The 26,441-nt window shown below is 53.4% G+C and overlaps 1 protein-coding gene across 1 annotated transcript; it reads left to right on the forward strand.

Annotated features, from left to right (window-relative positions):
• Nucleotides 1–4,343: 4,343 nt before the first annotated feature.
• Nucleotides 4,344–23,540, forward strand: GMEB2 (glucocorticoid modulatory element binding protein 2). The gene is made up of 9 exons (XM_008074650.2): nt 4,344–4,526; nt 11,316–11,413; nt 12,409–12,536; nt 15,736–15,839; nt 17,275–17,432; nt 20,028–20,099; nt 20,449–20,586; nt 21,127–21,249; nt 22,644–23,540. Exons 1-9 carry the CDS (start codon nt 4,396–4,398, stop codon nt 23,282–23,284), a joined length of 1,593 nt encoding a protein of 530 aa, XP_008072841.1. The 5' UTR covers nt 4,344–4,395; the 3' UTR covers nt 23,285–23,540.
• Nucleotides 23,541–26,441: the final 2,901 nt, after the last annotated feature.

Genomic DNA, 26,441 nt, shown 5'->3' on the forward strand with positions numbered 1-26,441 from the left:
AGGGGGCTGAAGGACTCTAAAAAAAAAATTCGCTGAAGCCAAATACAGCCTTCACAACAATGCTAGCTGTTACAGTGATGCCGATGGGTTCCTAGAACAATCACCTAGTGGGAGAAGCCTGTGCTACAAGGAGCCTGCTCTCCAAAAAGGAATTCTGTTTTTGGGGGGGGGTTCCCCCCTCATTTTTTGTCTAGGCGTGGTAGCTCACGCCTGTAATCCTAACTCCTTGAGAGGCCGAGGCAAGAGGATTGCTTGAGCCCAGGAGCTCAAGACCAGCCTGGGCAACATGATACCATGTCTACAAAAATTCAAGAAAATTAGCCAGGTGTGGTGGTAGTGCCTGTTGTCCCAGATACTCAGGAGGTGAGACAGGAGAATCACTTGAGCCCAACAGGTAGAGGCTACGGTGAGCCATGATCATGCCACTGCATTCCAGCCTGGGTGACGAGTGAAACCCCAACTCAAAAAGAAAAAAATTATCTATAAATGGGCTCCCACAGAACATAGCCTTTGGGATTGCTTTTCTCACTCAGCGTAATTCTCTGGAGATTCACCTCGGTTTCTGTCTTAGTTTCTTCCTTTCACTGCCAAGTAGTGTCTGTCATGTGGCTATACCACAGTTCATCCATTCACCTGCTCAAGGACATTTGGATTGCTTCCAATTTTTGGCAGTTGGGAATAAAGCTGCCACAAGAAGTTGTGTACAATCTTTCAAGTAGACATATGTTTTTATTTCTTTCTTTTTTTTTTTTTTTGAGTTGGAGTCTCACTCTGTCACTCAGACTGGAGTGCAGTGGCCTCCTGGCCACTGCAGGCTCGACCTGATGGGCTCCGGCAATCCTTCCGCCTCAGCCTTCCAAGTAGCTGGAACTACAGGTGCGCGCTACCATGCCTGGCTAATTTTTGATTTATTGTAGAGATGAGGTCTCGCCAAGTTGCCTGGGCGGGTCTCGAACCCGCGGGCTCAGGCAATCCACTCACCTCAGCCTCTGAAAGCGCAGGATTACAGGCTGAGCCACTGAGCCCGGTTTGTTTTTATTTCTCTAGGGTAAATATTTAGGAGTGGGATTGCTGTGTCATAGGGTAAGAGTATGTTTAACCTTCTAAGAAACTTCCGATTTTCCAGAGTGGCTGCACCGTGGTGCTTGTGCACCATGGTGCTTGCTCACCATCAGTGCTTGAGAGTTCGTGGTGCTCCACACCTGTACAGGGCTGGGTGCTCCACACCTGTACAGGGCTGGGTCTTGTCAGCTTGTTATGTGACTTCTGAAGCTGTCGCAGGAGGTGTGCGTTAGTAAGTTATTGAGGCTTTAATTGACACTTCCCCAGGCTTTAATGGTGCTGAACACCTTTTTCTGTGTTTATTTTTCATCCATATGTCTTCTTTGGTGAAGTGTCCACATCTTCTGTTCATTTTTAATAGTGGGTGGTTTGTTTTCTTTTTGTTGTTCTTTATATATTCTGGTTACAAGATCTGTGTTGTATATGTGATTTACAAATATTTTCTTCTAGTCTACCTTGTCTTTTCACTCTCCATCATATTCTTCGTTCATTTCATTGTAATATGCATACTTTATTTTTCACAAACTCCTGGCTTTAAGCCATTTTCCCACCCCAGCCCACCAAAGTGCTGGGATTGTAGACTGAGACACCACACCTGGCCATACATATTTAATTTTAAAAAATGGAATAGATTTTATGTTTTAGAGAATTGTAGGTTCACAGTAAAATTGAGCAGAAAGTATACAGAGTTTCCATATACCCTTCCTCCAGCCTCCACTACCATCAGCTTCCTGCAGAGCAGTGCATTTGTTAAAATCCACGAATTGACATTGACACTTCAGATGCTTCAGTATTGCCTGGAGTCTGTGGTGTCCATGAGGGTTCACTCTAGGTATACACTCTGGGTGTGGGCAAGTGCACAGGGACATGTGTCCGACGTTCCAGCGTTCCCATCACTGCCCTAAAGAATCTCCGGTCCACACTGTCCCCCTCGCCCCACCCTGTCAGCAACTGACCTTTCACTGTCTTGGTAGTTCTGCCTTTTCTGGTACATCCTAGAGTTGGAATTGTACAAGATGTAGCTTTGTCAGACTGGCTTCTTTCAGCTAGCAACATGCGTCTAAGTTTCTTCCATGTCCTTTCGTGGCTTGATAGCTCTTTTCTTCTTATCTCTGGAATATAAATAGTCTGTGTATCCATTCACCTTTTGAAGGACCTCATTTTTCACAGCCTACTTAGAATAATATTCTACCACATCATGTGAAATGCAGAAGCAGCACCGCTGCTGAGACCCCCTCCCCCATCATGTTGTAGTTGTCAAGTCTGCACGTATGCACTGAAACCCCGCCAGACAATATTGTGAGGTTTGTTTGTTTAGAGAACTTCAGAGGAAGAGAGCTTATTGTCTCACTGCCTTGATGGTGCTTCCTGCATTCCTGTGTTTCCGGGTTCCCTCTGGTGTAATTTCCCTTCTGTCTGAAGAGCTTTAATTCACATTTCTTTTAGAGCAGGTCTGTTTATGAACAATTTTCTAATTTTCTTTCACCTAAAAATGTCCTCCTTCCTCCTCCGTTTCTCAGGGACCTTTCACTGGAGTGGGATCCTGGCTAGCAGTTAATTTTCTTACAGTACAGAGGCTGTTGTTTCCTTCCCTCTGGCCTCCGTGTTCTGGGGTGAAGCTGCTGTCATTTGAGCTGTTTCCATGTAGCAATGCACACATCTTCGCCTGCCTGTTGACGATTTCTCACTTTGTCTTTGGTTGCCAGTGATGTGATTGCATTCTGGGCATGGGGTTCTTTGAGTTTATCCTGTTTGAGGTTTACCAGTCTTCTTCAATGTCTATGTTTATGTCTTTCACTACCTTTGAGAAGTGTTCAGCTATTCTTTCTTCACATTTTTTTCCCACTTAGTACTTTTTCTTCTCCTGCTGGAACTCCAACCACACCAAGGCTCAGCTCTCCATGTTCATTACTTGTTCCCAGAAGCTCTGTTCGTTATGTTTTCCTCATCTTTTTTCTGTGGCTTGACTGGATACTTTCTGGGATTGTTTTTGTGCTCCTTGCCTCTTCCCTCTGTCCTCTCCATCCTGCCTAGGGCCCATCCGGTTAATTTTTTATTTGGTTATTATTTGGTTATCATAGTCTTAATTCTCAGATTTCCATTTGGTTGTAACTTCTGTCACAATAGCAGGACCTTTCCTTTGGTTCGAGAAGTTTTGTTTTGCTCTTGGACCTGGCCTGTAGCACTGGAAGTCCTTGTGGTTTCCAGTGATCATCTCAAAGCTGACTGCTCTTTATTATTTTTTCTTTTAAGAATTAATCAAATTTTCTAGGTTCTTTGTATGTCAGGTAATTTTGGATTATGTTCTGGATACTTTGAATATTATGATATGAGACTCTGGGTCTTAAGTATCATGTAGGTGTTTGTTGTAGCCTAAAACTCACCTGGTTAGGTTCAGGCTGCAATTTGGACCCAATCCTGTGACTGGGATCTTAGGCAGTTCAGTGGACAGCCTCTGCCTGCTCTGTGGATCTGCTCTGTGGGCACCATCGGGGCCAGGCCAAATCCTGGGTGATGGGCTCCCCTGTGGGTCAGTTCTCTTGGGCTTGCCGTTTAATATCAGGTCCACACGTGAGTGGTCGTAGATGACCCAGGTGTTCGTGTACAGGTGTGTGATCTTGCCCCCCTCATCATATCCCCATGTTCTGACCCCAGACCTTATCCTCTGCCTAAGCCGGGTGCTTCCATGCCCCCCCCCATGCTGCATGGAAGATGGTATGTGAGAGAGAGTACTGTGAGTTTTCAGTGCTGGCTGGGCTACTGCCACCATCATAGGGTTCTAGCCTCTACCCTGAGGGCAGAGCCAGCAAAGACAAAATAGTAACAATAAAACGAACCAGGGCATTGCCCTCTCTCTGTCTCTTGTGGCTTTTCCCTCTTTCTCCTCGGACTAGAGAGAGGACCTCTCTCAGGATGCTTTCTATCTGCACCTGGTTCTCAGTTAAGGCCAGGAGGGACAACGGAGAAGTGACAGCCAGAGAACTTGCCTCCAAAGAGTCGCTCCTGGACCCCAGTCTTCTTCCATCCCACTATGCCACCACCACACAGGCCCTCATGGACCGAGCAGCAATGTGGGTTCTGCTCGCAATCCTGGCTCATTGGTGGGGAGGGTGTGTGGGTTGGGCAGGTACCACTCTCAGAACCCTCTGTTTCTCATCAGGAGGTGGTAGTCTGGGACCTCTTAAAGAGGGTTTTTGGCAATATTTAAAGGCACCATTTGTGAATATTTGGCGGTATGGACATGGAGACCACGGTGACCCTGTGCCCTGCTTTGCTTTGTTCAGGACCTGGACTGGGAGGACTGACGCCTCTGGGTGTCCTCTTCAGTGAGCCATGGCGACCCCCGACGTGAGTGTGCACATGGAGGAGGTGGTGGTTGTGACGACTCCGGACACCGCAGTCGATGGCAGTGGTGTGGAGGGAGTGAAGACCGTGTTGGTGACGACCAATTTGGCCTCTCATGGGTAAGCATGGGCCGCAGTCCTGCTGGGACCCTAGATGACGCAGCTGGTGCTAACGGGTGAGAGGTTATGGGGTCTCTGGTTGTTCTGAGAATGGCCTCAGAATGTTCTGAGGAGTGTGTGGACAACAGCAGGAACAGCACAGGGACTGGAAGGTCTGCCTGCATACTGTAGGGACTCATTGTCTACGACCATGTGCTTTCATTTCCTAAAATACAAGATGAACAGTGAGGTGACTGGGAGCTGCATTTTCAGAAATGAAGTTGCAGTGCCAGGGATTCTCTTCACATTTCTCATGACACTGAATGTCTTCTTCCTCATCTCTTGTAGCAGGTGTCCCAGTCAAATGTTAGTTGAAATGTTTGTTGGAGGAAAAACCCAGGTGCTGGCTTCCTTTTGCTGTCCTCATAGGTAGAGCTGCCAGGGGCCAGCAGATCAGTTTCTGCCATGAGCCATCATCACCTGTACCCCTGCCGGGTGAGAGGAAGGCTGCAGACAGCCCCTGCAGAAGGGTGGCTGTGAGTCCTCATGCTTCTTCTTGAGACTTGGGGCGTCTGTCTTGGGGCTGGGTGGTCTTTCTGTTGGTCTAGTCTCCTATGCGCCTTCCCATAGACCATGTGTCACAGAGCCTGGGCTTGTCATCTGACAGAGGCCTTCTGAGAGGAGGACCCTAGATGGGGGCAAGACCTGCTGGACCCCTGCGAGTAGGCACCAGCCTCCCTTCAGCACAGTGTGTAGGGGTTACTGCTCACTGGGCCTGCCCTCCTTTCCCTGCATCACAACTCTGGTGTTGGACCCAGGACTTCAGCCTCTTTGTGTGACCTCAGAGCGCAGCTCGCCTTGGGTGGTTCCTGACAACTCATGACCTATCCATGTCAGTGCCGGCATTTCCAAGTGGGGCCTCATGGCTGAATGTTCCTCTTGTCTTTGTCAGCACTGGGGGACAGGTAATGCTTCCTGCCATCTCCTGCCTATGTGCTCTGTAGTGACCTCCCACTCTCACACCAAGAGGTGACCAGGTGCTGTCTTAGATTTGGGATGGCCTGCGATAAGTACAGGGTGGCAGAGTGGCCCTTGTCAGAGAAGGCCACATGGCTTCCGCCTGGCACCTGGAGCTGTTGTGAGGGGCCCGTGGTCCCAGCCAGCTTTCATGTCACCCACTAGGCATCTGGGTGGAAGGATCTCTGGATAGGTCAGCCCCATATTGTATCTCCCTAGTAGACCTATACACTTAGGCTTTGGCTGGGATGCCCACCACTCTGCATGTGGCCTTTCCCACTGAACACCCTCCACAGGAGGGGAACCAAGGCCTCAGAGGACTGGCTGCAGTGTGTCGGTCATGCTGGTCAGAAAGTCGGCCTAGAGTTAAGTGGGGAATGGGACATAGCCCCCAGTCTTGCTGAGTGAGCCACAGAGGATGAGGGATGTTTCATTCTACGGTTGCCTTGCCAGATGCTGAAGCCCCCTCAAGCAAGCCCCTTTGGGGCCAGTGGTCTATGGAGGAACAGGGAGGCTGGGAGAGGCCAGGAGAGACCACGCACCTTCCCTCTGAGAAGACTGCATATGGCAGCAGGGTGGGTCTGTTACCCCAGGAGTCTTTTCTTTGCAGGGACGTGTCTGTTACCCCGTGTTGGGAAGTCCAGAGTTAGTCTCGCCTCCTGTTTCTGGGAAGATGGGGGAGTAGAGCGAGTTAGTTGCTGTGTGGGTGCTGACTTCTCCTGTTAGGCATGGGGGATCCTGAGTGTGCCCCTTCTTGCGGGGCCTTCTGGGGCTGCCTAACCTTGCCCTCAACGTGCTGGCAAAGAGTGCCGTCTCATGGGGACAACCAGCCGCCCACAAGCTCTGCTCTGAGTAGAGTGAGTGCTTTTCAGATGAGGCTTGAACTGCACATGCCACTTGACACGCTTGTCACGCCTCACAGACCTCAACCTGGGAGGGACTCTCCCCTTGGACTGTGCCTCAGGACCACAGGTGACTTTGAGCAAAGTGGGTGCCAGCTGGCCTGGAGCGTGGGGTGGGCCTGTGGTGCCCTGTCTGCACAACCCTCTGCTGCCCTCAGGCCTGTCTCTGGGTCATAGCTTGGGCCCACATTTGCATGTGGCCTGGTAGACTTAGTCTCATGAGCCATGGCTCTGGCTCGTTGAGGCTTCCCTGCCTCCCTCCCCACCCTTGGGAGTGGGTCCTGGCTGGCTGTCGGGTGGGGCCCATGATGATGCCCCATCAGCGTGCCCTCTACTTTCTGAGTTACAGCTCATACAGACAGCTTCCTTTTCTGAGCCCCCGCATCCCCTGTGGAGTTCTGCTGTCTCCCCTCAGATTCTTCATGCAGGAGTCATTCTCAGTATGTCCCAAAGACCAGATTCCAAGTTTGTACTTTCCTTCAACTCCCGTTTCTCACATGGTTGAAGGTGAAATACAGTGTTGACAATTGGAGAGTGGTGAAGCCACTGGACATGTCTTCAGGAACTTGAGGAGGAAGATGGGTAAACAGGGGACAGACTTCCTGTGTGTCTGCTGCTCCAGGACCATCCTCTGAGCTGTCCATTCATGCCTCCCAGGAAGCAGGCGCCAGGCCCGCTGGAGGAGACCCAGCAAGAGGCTGCACTGTGGCTCTGAACGTGAGAGGGGTAGGTTAGTGGGGCTTCCAGGCAGTGCAGCACTAGGAGAGGGCGTGCCATGGGCAGGCGGCTTAGCACAATGCTGCAGGGTCCTGGGTGGTTTGCAGAGCTGAGTGCCGCCCCCATGGCCCTGCAGCCACAGCCTCTTCTCCATCCCAAGGAACCTGTCCTCTCTCCTGCACCTCCAACTTCTGCTGCCACCCCTTCCTGCACCCCAGGCCCTGCTTGGTGCCCGCCGTCCTTCTCAGGGTCTCTGCAGATCTGTGGGTATTGTCCAGCCATGAGTTGACATCCAGTCACAAGTGGCACCATGAACACACCTCACTGTTTCCAGTGCCTCTCTTGGGCTTCCTCCTGGGTCCTTGCTGCTCTGCTGCTGCTGCATGTTGGCACTTCAGGCCACCTCTCTGCATGCCCATTACCTCTCCCTGGGGCCCCTGCCCAACCAAGGCTTTGCTGATGATGCCCAGGTCTGGACTGGAGCCTGTTTGCTGAGCTGTAGACTCACCTTGAAGGATACACATGGAATAGGTAGTGGATTGCAGAATGGTTAGAACAGAGCATCATATAGCCACAGGCCTGAAGGAGCCACGGCCTTCACGGTGGCAGGGGACTCCACAGCAGGCCGTGCAGAAGAGGGGTGGAGCCAAAAGGCATGCCCTGTGGTTTAGTTTACATGAAGTTCAAAAGCAGCAAACCTAGTTGGGCCACTGGCTGCCCCTTGGGGCCAGAGATGGGGACCAAGAGGGGGCTGCCTCTGGGTGCCAGTGCGAGTAGTACCCCAGGTGCCTCCAGAGCTGCCCTCGGCCTAAGCACTGCTGTGTGCAGGTTACACCCTGGCCAGAGTTGCCCAGAAAGGTGCCAACTGGGTGTCCCACACTTGCCCCACATTCTTCCCGCCCTTCCCTGCTCATCTTTTCTGGGCCCACAGACTTGGCTTCACCCCCAGCTCAGAACCAGCAGGTCTCCAGGCACCTTCCCTGCCCAGGGTCTCTGTATCTTACCTGCTTTCTCTACCTCTTGGGCTCAGGGATCCTCCCACTTGGCCTCCCGGTTGGCTGGGACCATGGGCACCACTATGTCCAGCTCCTCACCTCCTTTTTCAGCCCCATTTCCTGATCCCACCCTGCTGTTCTTTCTGAAATGCAGACCTGAACACATCTATCTTGTAAAGGTCCAAAGATCAGCCAGGCGCGGTGGCTCAGCCTGTAATCCCAGCACTTTGGGAGGCTGAGGGGGGAGAATTGCCTAAGCTGGGCTTCGAGACCAGCCTTTATCGTCTCTACAATATATCACAAAAACTAACCAGACTTGGTGGTGTGCATCTGTAGTTACAGTTACTTGGAAGGCTGAGGTGGAAGGATCACCTAAGCCCAGCAGGTCGAGGCTGCGGTGGCCATGAGCGTGCCGCTGCACTATAGCCTGGGCAACAAGAGTGAGACTCCAATTCAAAAAAAAAAAAAAGATCCAAAGGTCTCCTCACCCCCAGCCTACAGTGAGGCTTTGCCAGCCAGACATGTCTTGCTTCACAGAGACTCCTGCAGGTCCTGGGCTCTGCCCTTCGCCATGGACAGGCTCTCACATTTCCAGGGTCAGCTCAAGAATTGCCTTCCAGATGCCAGCTTCCCCCAGAATGGGTGCTGCCCGGCTTGAACTGTCCCATTGATCTGGCTCCTTGTCCCTCCAGGTGGTGGGGGAACCATGGAAGTCAGGGCTGTGTGCTTCGTGCCCCAGTCCCGAGATGTGGCCAGGCCTCTGTCCACTGAGTGCCTGTGCAGCACTGCTGAGGAGCTGGGGAGCCACAAGCTTCACAAGAGCACATGTGTTTTCAAGCAGACAACTCCAAGGGTAAAACACATGAATCATATGCACACTAGAGCCCTGCCCAGACCTTTCCCAGCCCATCCACAAGTTCCCCTGCCAGAAGCCAAAGGCAGGTGTCCTGGTTCAGAAGTTCACAGTGAGGGTCTGTACAGCACACCTCATGCAGGGAGCCCTCGCTGGCAGGATGCACAGGTGCTGGGTCAGGGCATATTCATAAGCTGTGGACAGAGACCCCCATGTAGGCATTATCCATGGCACTAGATCCAGCCTCTCACACCTGCATGCCAGGCCCTGGCTCCTGGCCACCTGCTGGCCATGTTTCCCTCCTGTGGGCTGTCTAGGGGAGCATGGTGTCTTGGTCTGGTGCCTGTTTGCATTTCCCAGGCCTCTGGTGTAGCCTCCGCCTGTTTCCTGTTGGGCTTTGATGTGACCTGCAGGGCCTCCCTGGGAATGACGGGATCAGCCACTTGTCTCCCTCTTGCTACAAGTGTTTCCCCACAAGTTCTCTATTTTCTTAAATGTTTATAATGGCCCCCCCGCCAACATTTTTATTCTTTTTAGGACAAAGTTATTTTTAAATTATTTTCTTTTTTTTTGAGTTGGAGTCTCACTCCGTAGCCCAGGCTGGAGTATAGTGGCATGCTCATGGACACCCCAAGTGTCGGTCTGCTGGGCTCCAGCGATCCTTCCACCTCAGCCTTCCAAGTAGCTGGAACTACAGGCACGCACTACCACACCCGGCTAATTTTTTATTTATTGTAGAGACGAGGTCTCACTAAGTTGTCCAGGTTGGTCTCAAACCCTCGGGCTCAGGCAATCTACTTGCCTTGGCCTCCCAAAGTGCTGGGATTACAGACTGAGCCACCGAGCCTGGCTGCACAATTATTTTTTTACATTTCTGGGTTTATTTTAGAAAACCCTTTACCACTTTGGCATAATAAAACAAAAAAAATCTTCCTTTTTTTTCCTTTTAATTCTCTTATGGTTTCATCTTTTACCTTTGTATTTTTAATTGTCTGTAATTTATTTTCATATAAGATGAGCTTGGGCCTTGGTAATTTCTTTTTCTTTCTAAAATTTTGTATTTTCTGAGAGTTTCTTTTTTTTCCCTCCCTACCTCCCTTCTTTGAGTCAGTGTCTTACTCTGTCACCCAGGCCAGAGTGCAGTAGCATTATCATGACAATCACGGCTCACAACGGCCTCAACCTCCTGGGCTTAGGTGATCTTTTCATCTCAGCCTCCCAAGTAGCTGGGACTATAGGTGTGCCTCACCACACCTGGCTAATTCTTTTGGTTTTTTGGGGTGAGGTTTTGCTATGTTGTCCAGGCTGGTCTCAAACTCCTAGGCTCAAGCAATCCTCCTACCTCAGTCTCCTGAAGTGTTGGAATTTTTTTTTTTTTTTTTGACTCAGAGCCTCACTTTTTTGCTCAGGCTGGAGTGCAGTGGCATTATCACAGCCACTGCAGCCTTGACCTGCTGGGCTAAGGTGATCCTTCTGCCTCAGCCTTCAAAGTAGCTGGGACTAGGTATGCACCACCATACCCAGTTGATTTTTTAAATTTATTGTAGAGATGAGTTCTCACCATATTGTCTAGGCTGGTCTCAAATTAGTGGGCTCAGGTAATCCTCTCACCTCTGCTTCCCAAAGTGCTGAGATGATAGGTGTGAGCCACTGCACCCAGCTGGATTTTTGTTTGTTTGTTTGTTTGTTTGTTTTTAGTAGGAGTCTTACTCTGTCGCTAGGCTGGAGTGTAGTGTTGAGCTTACGACCACTACAGACTTGACATAGGCAATCCTTCTGCTCAGCCTCCCAAGTAGTTGGAACCATAGGTGTGTACCACCACCCCCAGTAATTTTTTGATTTATTGTAGAGATGGGGTCTTGCCAAGTTGCCCAAGCTGGTCTCGAACCTCTGGACTCGGGCAATCCCCTTGCTTCCGACTCCCAGAGTGCTGGGATTACAGGTGTGAGCCACCGTGCCTGGCCTGTAGTGCTGGAATTGTATACAGGCATGAGCTACTACACCTGGCCAAAAAAACTTTATTAAAGACAGAAATGGAAGTGTAGCTTTCCTACCTGAGCATCTGTTGCTCCTACAGATCCGTCATACTGGGTTCGCTTGCCAGGTGCTATTCTGGGCACTCACGGCACAGCTGTGAACCAAACAGAAAATGTGTGCTTTCTTGAGCGCCTATGACCTGCGCAGCCTCTGCCATTTCTGAATTAAGCTGGAGAAGTGTCACCGGTTGGCCAGGAGTGGTGTCATGAACAGGGTGGTAGCATGCACTGTGTACTGCAGATTTGACTTGGGATCCTGATGTCCTCGTTCTCTTCCTCACTCTTCACAGGGGCGACCTGACAGAAGACAGCATGGAGACAGAAAATGCAGCAGCCGCGGCTGCTGCTGCCTTCACAGCCTCCTCCCAGCTCAAGGAAGCTGTGTTAGGTAGGAAGCTGCCTTGGGTGGAAGCCACCTTCTTGCCACGGCAGGGATAGATGGTCCTGTGCTCAATATGGGGACCAGCCAGGGATCCCCAGGGTCCTTGTGCGGCCGTCCCCAGTACATGCCCTTAGGAGAGTGAGCAGCCAGGCCTGGGGCCCCTGGCAGGGTCTGTCATTGTCTGTGGTGAAAGCTCAGCCCCTGCCTGATAGGTAGGAAGAGCAGAGCAGGCTGCCTCAGTCTTGCAGCGCTCTCCTCTTCTGGACTGGTTTTCCTCTCACTGTTTCTGCACCTATTGGTCATGACTATCAGTGAACAGGAGTAAAATTCCTTACCACACCTTTGGTATTTTTTTTGTTGCCTAAGATTTTTTTTTTTTTGAGTTGGAGTTCACTCTGTAGCCCAGACTGAAGTGCAGTGGCATGCTCCTGGCCACCGCAGCCTCCACCTGCTGGGCTCCGGCAATCCTTCCACCTCAACCTTCCAGGTAGCTGGAACTACAGGTGCGCGCTACCACACCCAGCTAGTTTTTGATTTATTGTAGAGACAAGGTCTCGCCAAGTTGCCTAGGCGGGTCTCGAACCCGTGAGCTCAGGCAATCCACTCGCCTCGGCCTCCCAAAGTGCTGGGATTATAGGCTGAGCCACCGAGCCCGGCCATGTTGCCTAAGATTAAAGGCACTAAAACTTTCAAAACCTTAAGTTTCCCTAGAATTGTTTTCAGTAGAGTTTGATTTTATTTCCCTAAGTGGCTCTTTAGTTTAATCATCGTTTACTGGAATTATATTAATGTTACTCTAGTTAAGTCCATTTTGTGGATTTACCTGAAACTCTAACCCATTCTGATGAGAACGTTCTGCCGCCTTGCTCTGCCTTGGCCTTCCTGGGTTTAGTTTTTGGTTTCCGGGTTGGCAGTGGCTTTTGGCATTTGCAGGGCATGATTTGGAGAGGTTATAACTGGCTTTCTGTTCTTGCCCTTTGCTGTCAATCGCCTGTGAGAAGTGAAGATGGCTGAAGAGGGGGAGAGCCTGGAGGCTGAGGTTGTATACCCCATCACCTGCGGGGACAGCAGGGCCAACCTGATCTGGAGGAAGTTTGTGTGTCCTGGCATCAATGTGAAATGTGTCCAGGTGAGGGTTCAGACAGAACAAAAGCACAGGTGGCATGCAGGGCCCCAGGGCGGGATGCCCTCGTGGGCACACCTGTTCCTGCACCGGGGCATGGCTATGCTGGGGACCTTTGGAAGGCGGGTCCCCAGGGACAGGATCATGGAGGAGGCTTCAGGAAGAGGAGTTCCTGCCACCTGGTGGGTGCTACACCTTCCCAGGCCAAGTGCTGACTTCACCTGCAGGGGGATGCTAGGGGCTTGGGGGAGACTCTGTGGTGAGGGGTAAGACGAGCGGGATCGTGCTTCTGGCAACTTGGTAGATCAGGTACCCAGGCTTACCTGGTACTGAAACAGTTAAAATGCCTGTCAGGATATTTTCATAAAGCACCTTCTAGGTGCTCCATGCGCTGGCCCAGGCCTGAGTGTGGCAGGGCTGGAGAGTGGACAGAGCAGTGTGTCCAGCCTGGGCCTGAGCTGGGTCTTCTCACCCTGTGGACCCAGAGGTCGGAAGATGATGCCCAGGCTTCCCCAAGGCATGTGGGTTGCGGGGGGGAGGGACTATGCCCTCTAAAGCCAGCACCTCCAAAGGGTGAGCTGCTAACAGCGTACTCCCAGCTGTACCCTGTCCCCTGCCCAGGGAAGGGGGATGCCATCTTGAGGATTCTTATGTGGCCTGCGTGGTCCAAAAGCCCAAGCTGAGAGTTAAGTTGTGACTCCTGGCTAGCAGCTCTCCAGGAATCTGAAAGAAGCAAACTAAAGATGCTTCTTGGAAGAATTCATCTTCATATCAGGTTTTGAGTAATTTTCACAAAGTTCTAAGGAAGGGAGCAGCTCACAATGAAACAGACAAGAACATTGGACGCTCTGGAAGCCTGCCTCGAGCGAGTGGGCAGCAAGCAGTAGTCATACCCACAATGGCCTCGGGCTTTCAGATTTTCAGGCACAGAATATAAAATGGTCATGTTTAATTCAAGAAATAAAGGAGGACATGAGTAAAGCGTAAGCAGATTTGATCAAACCATTATTAGAAAAATAGGATTAACATTAAGCACTTAGTGGATGAGTCTTGCAGCAGATCAGACATAGCTGGAGAGATAATCAGTGAACTGGAGATAGAACTAAAGAGATGTTCAGAATATAGTCCACAGAAATTAAAAGATGGAACACAGAAGCATGAGGCAGTCAACGCATCTGTTTGAGTTCTGGGAGGAAGAGAGAGAAGCTGAGAATTTTCATGGCCGAGGGGACAGCAATCCAGTGCAAGACCCTGGCAGACCCCAGGCCAGATAAGAAGACCCCTGCTTCCATTCGGGACAGTTTAGCATCAAAACAGTGATAGGCCTGGATTATCACTTAATTGAAGGAAAACCAAATTTATTGCAGTGCGTCTGTTGTTTATTCATGTTAAATAACGCAAAGAGAGAAGTGTGGCTCTAACCATAGACCCCAGTGATGTGCTGCGAGGAGCGATGTGTCAGGGCTACAGGAGGTGTCCACTAGGTGAGGAGCAGGGCATCCTGTGACACCCACAGTGGCTCCTGGGAAACAGGCAGGGGTAGCTGACAGGTGCCTCACCTGTGACCCACATTCACACCATCCGCCTCAGACCACTCCTGGGCCTCCTGAGATAGTATGACTAGAGTCTGTGGGACTTCTGCCAGAAATTCACAGCCTGACGCTACTCATGAGGAAACAGCCGATGCAAATTGAGAGGCGTCCACAAGCCGGGATCCATGGCTCAGCCAGTAATCCTGTGCCTTTGGGAGGCTGAGGTGAGTGGATTGCCTGAGTCCATGGGTTCGAGACCCGCCTGGGCAGCGAGACCTCATCTCTACAGTAAATCAAAAAATCAGCCGGGCTTGGTAGCGCATGTCTGTAATTCCGGCTACTCGGAAGGCTGAGGTGGAAGGATCGCCGGAGCCCAGCAGGCAAGGCTGCAGTGGCTGGGAGCGGCCACTTCACTCCAGTCTGGGCGACCAAGTGAGACTCCAACTCAAAAAAAAAAAAGAGAGAGACAGTCCACAAAACACCTGATCCATGTGCTTCAGAAGCGTCAATGTGAAGAAAGATGGGACAGACTGAGAAGCTGCTCCATCCTGAGGGCACAGGGACTGGAGACACGAGACAGCCACTGCATCATGGTCATGGACTGGATCCTGCATCAGAAACAATTGTCAAAGGCTGTTGTTCGGACAGTTCGTGACTGTGAATGTGGACTGTGGATTAGACAACATAGAAATGATGACTTCCTGAGTTTGAGCAGTGCTCTGTGGTTGTGTAAGATAACTTGTTCTTGGGAAGTCTGTGCCAGTTCTAGGGGCATATGGCGTGGCGTCTACCCCTGACACTCAATAGTCAGGAGGAGAGTGATGTGCCACACATATCAGGTGCAAGTGAGGGACCAGATGTGAGCATCAGAGAATCCGGGATGGGCGTGCTGGAGCTCCCTGGACTATCCTTGCAGTTGTTCTATAAGTTTGAAATTATATCAAAGGGGTCAAAAACAAGAAAGAAGTTTACCATTAGTCACCCGGTAATGAAATGCCAGAACGACAGGCACAGCGCTGGAGCAGAGGCCAAGCTTCACAACAGTGAGCCCTCCCAGCAGCAAGGCCGAGGTCTTAGAGGGAGCCGCTGGGCCTGCTGGGACCCATGATGCCATCATCCCTAACCTGCTAGTTTCCAGGTCGATGCAGTTTTGTTTTCAGTCTTTGGTTTCCATAGTTGCTTGTGAACAAGGTGAAACCCACAAGCTGTGGGGCTCCCTCAAGGGGTGAAATCCACAAGCCCCAGGACTACTGAATCAACAGCACACGCCCTGACCTTGAAACTTGTGTGTGTTCGGAGCAAGGGGCTCTGAAACGTGTGTGCTAGGAGGGCCTGGTGAAGGGCTCGCTCATGGCTCAGTCCCATGTGGTGTCTGTTACCATCTTACGGTGTCACATATGCAGTAGTAGGCATTTATGGAATAAGTTGCCCAGAGCCCAGCCCAGGCATGTGGCTGCTCCCTTGCGGCTGGAGGGGAGGCTGCACCTACTACAGCCTGTGGGGTACATTCTTGTTCTACCCAAGTACACTGTAGAATGCGCTATAGGGAGACCTGGGGCTGTCCAGTCAATTCTGTGGCACTATTCCTGCCACACACCCTGATGCAGGGTCGGGCAGGAGAGGAGGGCACCGCACGGTACTCTGGCCAGCCTGACCTGCCATACCCCCCACAGTATGATGAGCACGTGATCAGCCCGAAGGAGTTCGTGCACCTGGCGGGGAAGTCCACCCTGAAGGACTGGAAGCGAGCCATCCGCATGAACGGCATCATGCTCAGGTGGGCCTGTGGGCAGTGTTGCTGGTGCCACGAGTCCTTCCCCATGGAAGGGATATGGTGACCGGTACTTTTTCATTTGGTTTTGGGATTTTGAAGGTGAGGCACATTTTAGACATGGTACATGTAGACAGCCTCCCGGATGCTGCACCTACTCATAGGATGCGATCAGGTTTTTAGAACTCTTTTGTCAAATCTAATTTTAATTTTCAACAGTTTTTTACTTGGAGTTACCAGCAGCTGTTTCATTATTAACAGACAAAGGTATAACCTGGCATTTGTGTATCAGACTGGCAGCCAAGTTTAATCTCTTCGTGTAGCCTTTCTTCATTTTTGTCCTTTTTATCATGCAACATGCACAGACCATTGGTGAACAATTATGCTGGTGTTTTTAATTTTTTCTTTTAGAGACAGGGTCTCACTCTGTGGCCCAGACTGGAGTGCAAGGGCGTGATCCTAGCTCACTGCAGCCTCAAATTCCTGGGCCCAAGCTATCCTCCTGCCTCAGCCTCCCGAGTGGCTGGTATTACAGGCTTGTTACCACAGCCAGCTCTCTGGCTCCCTTTCTTTGTGAGCCACAAGCCACAGTCTCGGTCTTTGTGGGCCTGGCCTCCACCTCACTTATGGGCCTCAGGAGTAACTGGCCCCAGGTCCTTTCCCACAGCCCAGGCCCTGACCTACTGAGCTGGCTTCTCATTTTCTAAAACATGGCTGGTGGCACAGCTGTGGAGACCACTGGCTGGGGAGGTGGGTCCTGAGCCTCATGCAGAAGCACCAGCCTGGCATGTACCTGAGGCCAGCGCTGCCCAAAGGCCACTCAGCCTCCTTTCACTGGCTAAGGCAGCTCCTTGAGACATGCAGGAGGGCCTGAGATCCTGGATCTCTGGGAGGGGCTGGAGAGCAGGGCCTGGAAGGCAGCTCCGGCAGGGCGCTTATAGTGCCTTCCTGGTAAGGGGAGGGCGAGCAGTGCCCATGCCCTTGTTGTCTCCTTCATTGCCTGCCTCTGGGAGGGATGAGGCTCCTGGAAGTGGCTTCTCACCTCTCCCTGCTTCAGCACACCTCAGACTCAATGCAGGGGACCCGGCCTACCTGCCTTAGTTGTGGTCGCTCCCATGGGACCGTGGCAGAGAACATCCTGGAAGGACCCAGCACCATAGCATTGAGTGGGCATCTCTAGGTGCCCACCTGCCAGGGCCCTCGTGCTCCTCCTGTGGACAGAGCCGCTGCCTGGGTCAGCCTCTCTGAGGGGAGTGGGTTCCCATGCACACAGCCTGTGCTGGGAGGAGAGCAGAGCCTACCCCGCACAGCAGAGCCCAGCTGTGGTCAGCACCACTGTGGGGACTGCCCCCACGCAGGCGATGGCCCAGATTGGGACAGGTGGACTGGGCATCTTTGGCACTTGGGCTCACCTGGATGCCCCGGCCCCGTCCTCTCACAGGAAGATCATGGACTCTGGGGAGCTAGACTTCTACCAGCATGACAAGGTCTGCTCCAATACCTGCCGCAGCACCAAGATTGACCTCTCGGGAGCCCGCGTGTCCCTGAGCAGCCCGACGTCTGCTGAGTACATCCCGCTCACACCTGCCACTGCTGATGGTAGGTACAGGGCCATCCATCTTGTGGGCCAGCATGGCCTGCCCTGACCCAGCCCCACACTGTGGCTACAGAGGTGGACATGCCCCATGATGGCCTCCCTGGCCCCTGCATTGGGACCTGCGAGTGGGGTCAGCTGCCTCCATCCTCACAGGAGGTCTGGTCAAATCGCTGTTCTCCTTGATAGGGAAGATGGAAGCACTTCTCGGTGTTAGCCTGTTCGTTGTCAGAGATTCCCTAATTCATGAGGAAGGGTATAGCGCCGATAGAGGGAGCCCCTGGGCCTCCAGGCCACCTCCCCTGCCCCGAATCTGGAGCCACTTCCTCACACGCTGCGCAGGTCTTCTCTCCCACCTTCTTTGCCATGCATATTCCCTGCTACCTCGACTTTGAGTGACACTTTATGGCATTCTCCATGTCAATCTCTGTAGCTCTGAATTGTAGGAGGATTAGTTCCTGGAATTCTTTCTAGCCTTATAAGTAGAGGAATCCTTTTTGAAACTGAAGTTAGCATGAAGTTAGGGCCCGAATTCCCTGGTCAGGTTACTGGGTGATCTTTGGCAATGTTGTGTTTCCAGCAATGCCACTTGCATTGTCTCTAAACTGTCTCTCCGTGGTGTTGGCTGGAGTGTGCTGCTATGACCAGGGACATCACTGTTTGTCACTGACTCAGAAGAGGGCCGCTGAGCCCTTGTCCCATCCTCGCTGGGGAGGAGAGTGAGGCCAGGGCGGCCAGAAGGCCCCACCCTTCTCCCCACATCCTTTCCTAAGCCTGGCAGGAGTAGGCCAGCAGATATAGTGCCAAGTCCTCCTGAGAAGCCCAGGACGCTCAGCTGCCATGGTCAGAGGGGCTGGCCTTGATTGGCCCTTGCTTTAGTTGGTGGTTGGTTCACAGCGAGGGAGCATGTCATTGCTTGGCTCCCCTAGGCCAGAGCCACAGGCAGGGGTGGGGTGGCCAGGGCAGAGCCCCCCCGTAGGCCTGTGGAGCATGAGGCAGTGGATGGGGGGGTTGGGTGCCCCTGGGCCCAACTTGGTTGAGGCCCAGCCTCCTGTCTGTCCTCCCAGAGCCCTCTGCCTGGCTAGTGTCAGTCCAAGTTACTGGCACAAAGTGAGCCCAGTGACACCATCCCTCGGGAGGGGGTTGGGCCCCTGCGTCCTGCAGGCCTAGTCTACTCCACCCGACAAGGCAAACCCAGGCTTAAGATTTTACTTTCCTTATAATTTCTTTGTCCTGAAATCTCTACGAACCTCTGACTTAGCTATTGTGCAGTTAGTGAAAGATTGTCTTGTCAGCCCAGTTGGTGAAAAACAGTTCATGCCCCACGTCATTCCAAGGATATGATAATACTTACCACCACGATACCCTTTTTTTTTAAGTTAGGATCTCACTCTGTTGCCCAAGCTTGAATGCAGTGGTATAATCATGGCTCACTGCAGCCTTTACCTCCTGGGCTCAGGCAGTCCTCCTGCCTCTTTCTCCTGAGTAGCTGGGACTACAGGTGTCACCATGCCCCACTAATTTTTTTGTTTTTTTGTAGAGACAGGTCTTGCTACGTTGCCCAAGCTAGACTTGGAACTCCTGGGCTCAAGTGATCCTCCTGTCTTTGCCTCCCAAAGTGCTAGGACTATAGGCATGAACTACTGTTCCTAACACGTCTTTGATGAATCTGGAAAGGGCACATAAGATTGAAACGTTTCCCAAAACATTTTACCTGTTTTGGGTTTTGATTTGTCTTTGAGTATTGCTCTGTCCCCCAGGCTGGAGTGTGGTGGCATAATCACGGCTCACTGTAGCCTCAGCCTTCTCTGCTTCAGCCTCCCAAGTAGCTGGGACTACAGGCCTATGATGCCATGACCAGATAATTTTCTTGTTTTTTGTAGAGATGGAGTCTCACTATGTTGCCTGGGCTGGTCTTAACTCCTGGGCTCAAGCAGTCCTCCTATCTTGGTTTCCCAGAGTGCTGGGATTATAGACGTGAGCCACTGCATCTGGCCCTGGCTTGTTCTTAAAACCAGGTCTGTGGATAAAACCTTGATCAGAAACTGTCCAAAATGGTGAGATACAGGCTATACAAACCATTGAGTTTTATAGGCACCAGAGATCCCCAGGAAAAATATAGTTTTTCTCTCTCAGTCTCACCTCTTCTGATTTAGAAGACTAGAACTAGACAGTCACTAAGATTTGTGGGGGCTCCCATGAAGGGTCACCCACAGTCATGAGATGAAGGTGAGCTCTGGGGGCAGATCCAGCCACAGCCTTCCAGAGTCTTGTAGATAGAAACACCAGTCAGGCAGGGGTCTCCCGTCTCATCCCTCCATTGAATGAACACAAGGAGAACAGATGCTGAGAGTTGTTGAAGCTGGGCAGTGGGTTCCCAGGGTTGTTTTCATGTTTTTCTGTGTTTTGATGACGTCTTAATTAGAAAGACTCAAGATGCGAGAGAGACCAGTCCCTTCCTGTGAACATATATACTGTGTCGATTTCGTGGAAGTGGATGGAAAGGGAGGTTCAGAACATGGCATGGGAGGACCAGCGGGTCTGTGGGGTCTGGAGCTGCCATCCACACGGCACTCACTGCGGTTCCCTTTTGGCTGCAGTGAATGGGTCCCCCGCGACCATCACCATAGAGACCTGCGAGGACCCTGGCGACTGGACTGCAGCCATTGGAGGTACAACGTCCCTCCCTGTGGGCTTCTCTTGCATGCAGGCTGGGCGGTGGGTCTGTGCCTGCCTCAGGCCACATGGGCTTCAGGAATCCAGGTGGGGCCAGTGAGGTCCTTTTGGAGAAAGGTTGGGCTCCAGCCACCATCATCCTGGGTGTTCCAAGGCTAACCTCCGTGCCACCCCATTAGACTTAGGCACCGTGGACATAGCTGGGCAATGCAGGCCCAGCTCAATGCCAGGCGGTGCCCATGCCCCTGCATGGCGTTCTTGTGGCTCTCCCTTGCTCTGCACCCCTGTGGCCACTCCATGCAATGATGCTCTTCTTGCCCACTGAGCCCTCTCCTTCCCTTGCAGATGACACGTTTGCCTTCTGGCGGGGGCTGAAGGATGCTGGCCTGCTGGATGAGGTCATACAGGAGTTCCACCTGGAGCTGGTGCAGACCATGAAGGGCCTACAGCAGCGGGTTCAGGACCCTCCCCTGCAGCTCCGAGGTGAGGGGTGTGTGTCTTCTGACAGGTGACATCTTTGGGGATAGGGTGGTTAACCCTCCCCCGGGCTTCTCCCTTTCAACTCCAAGGTGAAGTGTCTGTGTCTTCTGACAAGTAGCATCTGTGGGGTTGGGGTGGTTAGCCCTCACCCCAGGCTTCTCCCCTCCAGCTCTGAGTTGAGGGGTCTGTGTCTGCCCACCAACCATGTGGCATCCACGGGGGTGGGATGGTTAACCCTCCCCTGGGCTCCTCCCCTGCAGCTCCAATTTGAGAGGTCTGTGTTGCCCTGCGACCAGGTGGCATCCATGGGAGCGGGGTAGTGAGCCCTCCCCCCTGGGCCCCTCCAAACTGTTGAATCTGGACCCAGGACCTCAGCTAGCTGACACTGAGCTTCTGGTGGCAGAAGGGTCCCTTGCGTGTGTCTTGAACTCTTCTGCTGAGTGGGGCTCCCCATGGCCTGGGTTCCCAAGGAGCCGGCCTGTCCTGGGGTTTGGTCCCCTGGAAAGGGCCCAGTCCTCACTGAGTGCTGTGCTGCTCTTTAAGATGCCATCCTCCTCAACAACATCGTGCAGAACTTTGGCATGCTGGACCTGGTGAAGAAGGTGCTGGCCAGCCACAAGTGCCAGATGGACCGCTCGCGGGAGCAGTATGCACGGGACCTGGCAGGTAGGCAAAGGCTGAGCTTCTGGGCCCATGCTCGCCCAGCCCTGTGTCCAGATCTCTGAGCCACACCTATGATGGAGAGCTTCTTCTCGAAGTCAAGGAAGTAAAGATACAGCCCTCACGTAGGAAATGATGTGGTCAGACCCACTGTCATAGAAAGTGCAGGCGGCATCCCTTCTATTTACTGGTGCTGACCCGAGTATTACTTAGGAGGAAATGGCAGAGAAGTGGGACAGGCCAGCTGCCCCCAAGCAGGCATGCACCTGCCTGATGCCAGCCCATCTTCTTCAGGCTCTTCCTGGGGACTGTACCTACTGTATGTCCTGGTATGTGTGTGTGTTTATTTGTTTTGTTTTATTTTTTTTAGTCCGAGTTTCAGTGTTGCACAGGGGATGGGTGGACAGTGTCACTGCAGGGGATGGGGAGACAGTGTCACTGCAGGAGAGGGGGCAGTGTCACTGCAGTGGCATTGAGTGGCACTGGAGTGCAGTGGCATGCTCTTGGCCACCATAGCCTCAACCTGCTGGGCTCAGGCAATTCTTCCACCTCAGCCTTCCAGATTGCTGAAACAACGGCATGTGCCACCACTGCATGTGTTTAAACACAGTTATCATATATGTTTTTCTTGCTTTCTATCTTGATAAGTCACACGAGCAACTTTCCATACAAATGTTATGGCTGGCTATGTGAAAGCTCACAGGAAGCTCTGGCAGATGCATAGGACATCCTATGCAGGCCTGGTTTGTCCCTGTGCCATCTGAGGGGTCCTGCCTCCTGCCCTGACCCTACTTTGGCAGATGGCTATGCGGCTATCTGGGTTATGTCAGGCAAGCACACCTGAGTTGCCCCTGACTCAAGGGCCACCCAGTGACGGTACGTGTGTCCCCTTGTCCCCTGCAATGACACTGTCCCCCATATCCTACGGTTGTACTGCTCATCCCTGTCCCCTGCCGTGATGCTATCTGTACTCTCTTCTCCTGCAGTGACACCGTGTGTCTCCCATGTCCTGTAGTGATGCTGTCCATCCCCATCCCCTGCAGTGATGTTCTGTCTCTACCCCCATCCCTCACAGTGACAGTCTGTCTCCGTCTCCACCACCATCTCTGTTCATCTCCCACCGTTACAGTGACACTGTCCACCTCCGTCCTCTGCAGTGACACTGTCTACCCCATCCCCAGAAGTGACACTGTCCACCCCATCCCCTGCAGTGACATGTCCACCCCCATCCCCTGTGGTGACACTGTCCACCCCCAGTCCCTGAGATGACACTGTCCACCCCATCCCCTGTGGTGACACTGTACTCCCTGTCCCCTGCAGTGACACTATCCCTGTCCCCTGCAGTGATGTGGTCTGTCCCTGGGCCCTGGCCCCTGCAGTGATGCTTCTGTCCTCCGCAGCCCTGGAGCAGCAGTGTGATGAGCATCGCCGCCGGGCCAAGGAGCTAAAGCACAAGTCCCAGCACCTCAGCAATGTGCTCATGACGCTGACGCCTGTCTCCCTGCCTCCTCCCGTGAAGCGGCCCCGGCTTGCGCGGGCCACGTCTGGACCAGCTGCCGTGGCCTCACAGGTGCTCACCCAGTCTGCCCAGCTTGCACTCAGCCCGGGCGTGCCCGTCCCCCAGCTGACCAGCGTGCCACTCGGGAAAGTGGTGTCCACCCTGCCCTCCACCGTCCTGGGCAAGGGCTCCCCCCAGGGGGCCCCTGCCAGCTCACCAGCCTCCCCACTGCTCGGGGGCTACACGGTCCTGGCATCCTCAGGCTCCACCTTCCCCAGTACGGTAGAGATTCACCCCGATGCATCCAGCCTCACGGTGCTGAGCACGGCTGCCGTGCAGGATGGCAGCACAGTGTTCAAGGTGGTCAGCCCGCTGCAGCTGCTCACGCTGCCTGGCTTGGGCCCCGCCCTGCAGAACGTGGCACAGACATCGCCTGGGGGCAGCACCATTGTGACAGTGCCTACGGGGACTGCCCCGGGGCCCGAGGAACACACGGCTACTATTGAGGTCGCTGCTGTGGCAGAGGACCATGAGCAGAAGTAGCCGGTGGCAGGCGAGGCCCCCGGGAAAGACAGGGCTGGCCACCGCTCCTCAGCTGCAGCCACAAGGGAGTGCGGAGGCCACGGGACTGGCGTGGGCAGGTGGGCATGTGGGCTGTGAACCAAAGAGAGGAATCGCCAAAACAAATCAGGAGCCGAGAGAAGGGGACAGAGCCATGACGGCCACCCAGACGGCGGTCTTCGAGTCCCAGACTTCCTCCCCTTTTTTCTTGGGAAGTATATTTTTCCATCTGTTGCTTGTCAATCCTGTTTACACACTGGGTCTTGTCGGGAGCCAGGCGTGGAGGACCAGGAGGCCTGGTGCGGCTGGGGGAGGTGGCACCCAGACCCTGCCGGGGCCATGGTCCCGGCTGCTGAGGGCCATGCCTGCACTCCTGCTGGGCTCCTGTGGACCGAGCCTGCCGGGGGACGTTACTCACACGACTTGGGACGCAACCCAAGTGAGACCCATGGATCCTATGGATTTGGTTTCTTCCCACAGTTTTCTGTAGGTTAGCGTGGCTGGCGCTGTTTTCCAGCCTGTGTGGGAACGCACACCTAGGGTGGGCACAGGTCTGGATGGGCACCCACCTCCCTGCCCCAGCAGGTGCTCAGGCAGGCAGGGGTGTGGGTGAAGTGTGGTCCAGGCATTGTTGCACTTGCGCTGAGGATGTTTTTAAGTGATTGCTTAGTAGGCTTCTAGAGTCAGATTTATAGCATTTTCAACCAAAACGATGCTGAGTGCGGAGGCCTCTCCTGTCAACTCCTGCACATGTACCTGACCGGGTACCCATGGTCCTGGGTGGCCTCTGCTGAGCCGGCCCCACTCAGGGCTCAGGTCCCAGGGGTGTCCCTGGGCTGTGGTTCTGGAGGAGGGATGTAAACAAGATGTTGTGCAAGATTCACACGGGGCTCTCCAGCTTTAGGGGGCTCAGTGTAGCCTGTGTGCAGCCTGCTGGCAGGGCTACCACAACAGCTTTCAGCCCCCTGCCCTGTGAAGCTCTTGGACTAACACACAGTGGTCCCTTTCCAAGGGTGGGCCCCAGGGTGACTGGGGAGACTGGGACCATCCAGTCAGGGCCAGGGGTGAAAGGGGAGCCCAACATGTCAGGGCTGCTGGGAGCTGTTGGCAGCTCTGACTTTGGACTCACAAGGAATACCAGACGGGCCCCTCCGGGCCCTGAGGCAGACATCTCAGGGAGCAGCGAGCCCAGACCTCCTGCTGGTTACAGCAGGTGTCCCGGGATGACCCTAAGGGACCAGCCGTCCCCAGACCTTCCTGTGGGTCTGTTGCTGGCCCCAGGCCCTTCTGAGGGCCCTGCAGGGGAGGGGCCACTGTCCCTTCACTGCTCTGAAGCAACTGGCTGTCCATCCATCCGTCCCATAGTGCCCCAGACCCACCTTGGCACCTTTGTTGCGACCGGGCCCTGTCCCGCCGGCCCTACTCCATGTCAGGCTACTGAGGTTCTGTCTTTTGTTTTCTTCTGTTACATTTTTGTTTGTAGTTGGCTGGTTTCAGCACGATGGTTATGTGTTTGTGTACATACTCCTTTTTTGAACCCATTTCACTCTAGTTGTGAGTCCTGTTACATGTGGCCGTGTGACCCTGTGGCATCAGGAAGGCTCTGGGCCCCCACCGAGCTCAGAGCCTGTGTCTGCCACCTTCTGGCTTTCCTGTCAGCCATGTGTGCTGTCTGCTTTCATGGCCGCTGCTGGACTGGACTTCACATGGGCTGTGGGTTCATTTCCTTTCTTTTAAGAGCAAGGTTGGTCCTTTTCTGCCCCTGCCCCTTGTTCCGTCAGGGTACTGGGAGAGGAAGTTCACTTCCGAGCCATAAAAGATAAGCCACAACCAGCTTCAGAATTGACTCTCAGCCTGTTCAACTGGGCTGGAGGCCATTACCAGTGCTCTGGGGATGCCACCTGGGGACATCTGCTGCTGACCCTTCGGCAGCCTGTCCTTGGGAGCTGCGCTGCCCTGGGGGAGAATGTCATCATCAGTGAGCCTGTCCCCATACTGCCCCGGGGGAGGGTGTCGTCAGTGCACTCCAGTCCCTGTGCTGCCCTGGTGGGAAGGATGTCATCAGCACACTCCCATTCCCACACACACGCCCCTGCACTCCTCTGGGTCCTGCTGGCTCCTGAGGTACAGGGCTCCCTGGACTCCCTGGCCCTGCCCCTTAGGGGCCAGCCAGGGTCTAGAAAGGAGGCGTCTCAACCACAGACCAAATGTGTTTCATGGCTGCCTTCAGTTTGGTTTTCCAAGGAGGCAGGATGGGATTTGGACCTTCAGGAGGCAAGAATGTCTCCTGGGCCTGCTCAGAGGCCCTGGGGCAGGGCCATGTTTGAGTTCTGCTTTGTATGTTGTTTTGCAAGTATCTGCTTGGTACTTTGATTTAAAATAAAAATACTTTTCATAGTCTGTGTGTCTGTCTCTTGGAACAGAATGTGATGAGAATCAGATCTGTAAAAGCACCTGTGGCAGCAGTGCCAGCCGGGTCCCAGGCTCCTCAGGCACCTCCATGTACTTGGTCCCTGCAAGGTGTGACCTGGGGGCTCCAAGGCTCTCCAAGGTGTCCCTGAGATCAGAAGCATCTCATAATGGCAAGCTCTGAGCGTGTCATGAGGCTCCCAGAGGCTAGTAGGGGCATTGGCTGCTTCATCTGTTCCGTCAGTCAGCCAGGGCCACAGACGGGGGCTTCTGAGTGGTAGGTTCATTCTTCACGGTTCTGAGGCTATAAGAGCAGGATCGCAGTGTGGCAGGGTGATACCTTTGAGACTCTGAGGGTCCTGCAGGCTGCCAGAGGATAAGAGGTCAGTAAGAACAGCCTCTGCCCCTACCTTGACCCAAGGCTTGGGTCAGAGGCACTCCCACCCACGGGCAGGGAGAGGGCTCCACACATGTGACCTTGCCTGCTTACTGGGAGCTCCAGCCACTTCTCTTCCCCAGGGCTGGATTCCCTTCCTGGGTCCTCTCTGATGCTGTCGTCCAGCTAGGGCTGCAGGAACTGTGCACACCCAAGGAGGCAGGTGGCATCCACACCACGCATCCTTGGGAACACCCGGCTCCAGAGGCAGAGCCTAGAATGCTCTGAGAGTCAGGCCCTGGTCCCCTGGGGGCATTGCTAGAGGGGTACATGTGCTGGGTTTGAGGGCGCTTC

This window comes from Carlito syrichta, unplaced genomic scaffold (assembly GCF_000164805.1).
Source record: "Carlito syrichta isolate Samal-C Ts95f unplaced genomic scaffold, Tarsius_syrichta-2.0.1 Scaffold117897, whole genome shotgun sequence".
Lineage (NCBI taxonomy): Eukaryota > Metazoa > Chordata > Mammalia > Primates > Tarsiidae > Carlito > Carlito syrichta.

Excerpts from the sequence above, each read along its gene's own strand:
- GMEB2 (XM_008074650.2), top strand. The coding sequence starts at position 4,396 with ATGGCGACCCCCGACGTGAGTGTGCACATGGAGGAGGTGGTGGTTGTG. Across the intron at positions 4,527-11,315 it reads ACCAATTTGGCCTCTCATGG|GGGCGACCTGACAGAAGACA; the intron begins GTAAGCATGGGC and ends CACTCTTCACAG. Across the intron at positions 11,414-12,408 it reads GCTCAAGGAAGCTGTGTTAG|TGAAGATGGCTGAAGAGGGG; the intron begins GTAGGAAGCTGC and ends GCCTGTGAGAAG.